This window comes from Limulus polyphemus, unplaced genomic scaffold (genome assembly GCF_000517525.1).
Source record: "Limulus polyphemus unplaced genomic scaffold, Limulus_polyphemus-2.1.2 Scaffold3104, whole genome shotgun sequence".
NCBI lineage: Eukaryota > Metazoa > Arthropoda > Merostomata > Xiphosura > Limulidae > Limulus > Limulus polyphemus.
In genome coordinates, this window is record NW_013668714.1 from 128276 (window position 1) to 131188 (window position 2913).

Here is a 2913-nt window from a genome sequence, read left to right on the forward strand (position 1 = left end):
TGTAAGAATAGAGGGAAGGCAGCTAGTCATCACTACCAACCGCCAACTCTTGCGCTACTCTTTTACCAACGAATAGTGGGATTGATTACATTATAACGCCCCCACGGCTGAAAGGGCGAGCATGTTTGGTGTGACGGGGATTCGAACCCGCGACCCGCAGATTGCGAGTCGAGTACCCTAACCACCTGGCCATGCTGGGCCCCTGCTTATATTTATTCATAATTAGAATAACTCACTGTTAAGCATTTTTTTCATCACAATAAGCTTTAATATTTAAAACGTAAAACAACAACAAAAACCAGAGACATACAAAAATTGATACAAGAAATTGAGCAAGTGAAACACTGTTAAACTTCACAGCCGTATGTTGTGCGCTGCAGATTTATTGTTAGTGCCTGATAATGTTAAGTAATATTTAACATTAAGCTTATAGGCAGAAAAAAAGGGAACGTCTGTAGGTAATTATAGTTTTCCTTAACCTGAAAAAATAGACTTTAAACATTTCAATGTTCAAAGAGAAACTAGTTACAAAATTTTATTTTAAATCACATACTTTTATAAAACACGTTTTCTTTATGTTACTGTAGTGACAGCAAAAGGCATTATTGTCTAACTTGACCAAAAAATATGTACAAACTGGAGACCATAAAATTGACTATACATATATATAACTGTCTATTTCTACTATATAGTCCCGTATTGTTGCTAACCTGATACAGAACTGTAAGCCTTAAGTTCAGAGAACACTTGAGCGAAAAAAGCAGGCTCACTATTAATGCACAACATTTTTTTACTGAGTAAATTGATGATCATCAGTGATCTTTCCCAAAACTGATTTCTGTTTTCTTCACCAAGAAACGGTTTTAAGGGGTAGGATATTTCGTTTCCCACATAGGAGTAAGAAAGATACAAACAAGTTAGAACGACACCCTGGAGCTCTCGCCGAGTCTCGGTATCCTCTGGAAGTATTTCCCTTACTAACATGAACAAAAATACAATGTTTGCTGGATTTAGAAAGGTAGTGTCCTGCCATCCTTTTATAAGCAGAGAACGGTCTACGGAACGAAGCCACAACACAGCATCTCCACCTTGAATGTCTTTCAGTTTTCGGCAATGGCCATTCAGAAACTCTCCAAAGCATCGAAGCAGTTCTGAGGTGGATGTTTGGACAACGGCTCTTCTTTGTACCCAAGGTACTGATGCTGGTCTTGTTGATGACACCATGTTGTGTCCATGCTGTTCTGAGGTGGATGTTTGACAACAGTTCTTCTTTGTACCCAAGGTACTATGCTGGTCTTGTTGATGACACCATGTTGTGTCCATGTTGTTCTGTAGGTGGATGTTTGGACAATAGCTCTTCTTTGTACCCAAGGTACTGATGCTGGTCTTGTTGATGACACCATGTTGTGTCCATGCTGTTCTGAGGTGGATGTTTGGACAACAGTTCTTCTTTGTACCCAAGGTACTGATGCTGGTCTTGTTGATGACACCATGTTGTGTCCATGCTGTTCTGAGGTGGATGTTTGGACAACAGTTCTTCTTTGTACCCAAGGTACTGATGCCGGTCTTGTTGATGACACCATGTTGTGTCCATGCTGTTCTGAGGTGGATGTTTGGACAACAGTTCTTCTTTGTACCCATTGTACTGATGCTGGTCTTGTTGATGACACCACGTTGTGATATGTGGGACGAATTGAGTTATAAGTGGTCAAAACGTTTGTAAGTTTGGATGGAAAAGGAGGGGTACTGTTTTTCTGAGAAAGTTTCTTATCCTGTTGTGTATTATTTCTTACAAAAAAGTTGACGGGGCTGACAGGAGTGGTTTTAATATTGTAACATGATAGAGATTTCTGGATGTTCTTTCTGTTGCTCTCTAAAGACTCCATTTTGTTCGGATTATGACGAAAAGTGAAGTTTTTGTTTTTATCTGAACTTTCCTTTCCAGATGAATTGAAGTATTTCCAATGCAGAGCATTAATAACCAGGTAATTTACGTTGGTTTTGTTGTTATTTATGTTGCTGTTTACGGTTTGTTCCAAAGCATTTGTTTCGTATCCGACATTATTCAATTGTTGTTGGTCGAACTGATTTATTCTGTAATCTCTGCTGAAGGGTTTTCGCTTTCTGTGCGAAATACTGAGTACTGTGCCCATAATTAACACTTCAGAAAATTCGCAAACCAAAACACTTACTGGTTATGCCTGGAGTTGTAACTTACAGAAAGTATTCAAGATGGAAGGCAGACCACGACGTTGACGCTGCTCCTGTGATTTCATAACTGAAACCAATGCGAGAATTAACGTACTTTTGAAGATACCGATACGGGAATAAGTGCTACGATTCGGGAAGTTCAAAGATATCAGTAGGTAATAAAACACAAACTTGTGAACATTTGGATTCCTGATAAAAGTGCCTCTCTCTCTCTCTTTCTCCAGTTCGTTAAATAAGTGGATCTAAATAAGTTGGTTGCTATAGCAACGGTACACAGAGACTGCGTGTAAGCGGTAGTCAATAGAGATGATGTCACCTTGGTAATGAATGCGTTGACCCAACATCCACGGTTTCATATACTGATATGTAAGGGTTGATCGATATGTACAACAGAAGAGGTAGACTGGTTACAGACTTGAAAGGTTAATTATCTGTTACAAGTTAAATATGAGTTCGATATTTTTAATAATCACTTGATATATGATGATAAAGCTAGCGAGTAAGATCTTACTTTTGGAACATGTAAAATGTTATTAGTTTGTTGACTTGAGTTTTACTCAGTCTTTAAATATGATTTTAGAAAACCAATACATGAAAGAATATTCGAAGAAAGTGATACAAAATTAACAGTTTACAAAAAAAAAGATATTTCAGGTGTGAAAGATATCATTTAGAGGTACGAGTGTATTTCAGGTGTGAAAC

The 2913-nt window shown here is 38.1% G+C and overlaps 2 protein-coding genes across 2 annotated transcripts; both read right to left on the reverse strand.

Moving 5' to 3' along the window:
- Positions 1-332: 332 nt before the first annotated feature.
- LOC111088089 (cyclin-dependent kinase 5 activator 1-like) lies at positions 333-1323 on the reverse strand. The gene has a single exon (XM_022397022.1). The coding sequence runs from the start codon at positions 1321-1323 to the stop codon at positions 706-708; it is 618 nt and encodes a 205-aa protein (XP_022252730.1). The 3' UTR covers positions 333-705.
- A 20-nt stretch (positions 1324-1343) lies between these two features.
- On the reverse strand, positions 1344-2414 carry LOC111088091 (the record flags this gene model as incomplete). The annotated part of the gene is made up of 1 exon (XM_022397032.1): positions 1344-2414. A coding segment is annotated over exon 1 (810 nt), but the record flags the coding sequence as incomplete, so codon positions are not given.
- Between the last annotated feature and the right edge of the window lie 499 nt (positions 2415-2913).

Coding starts and splice junctions, on each gene's coding strand:
- LOC111088089 (XM_022397022.1), bottom strand. CDS start 1,323: ATGGACACAACATGGTGTCATCAACAAGACCAGCATAGTACCTTGGGT.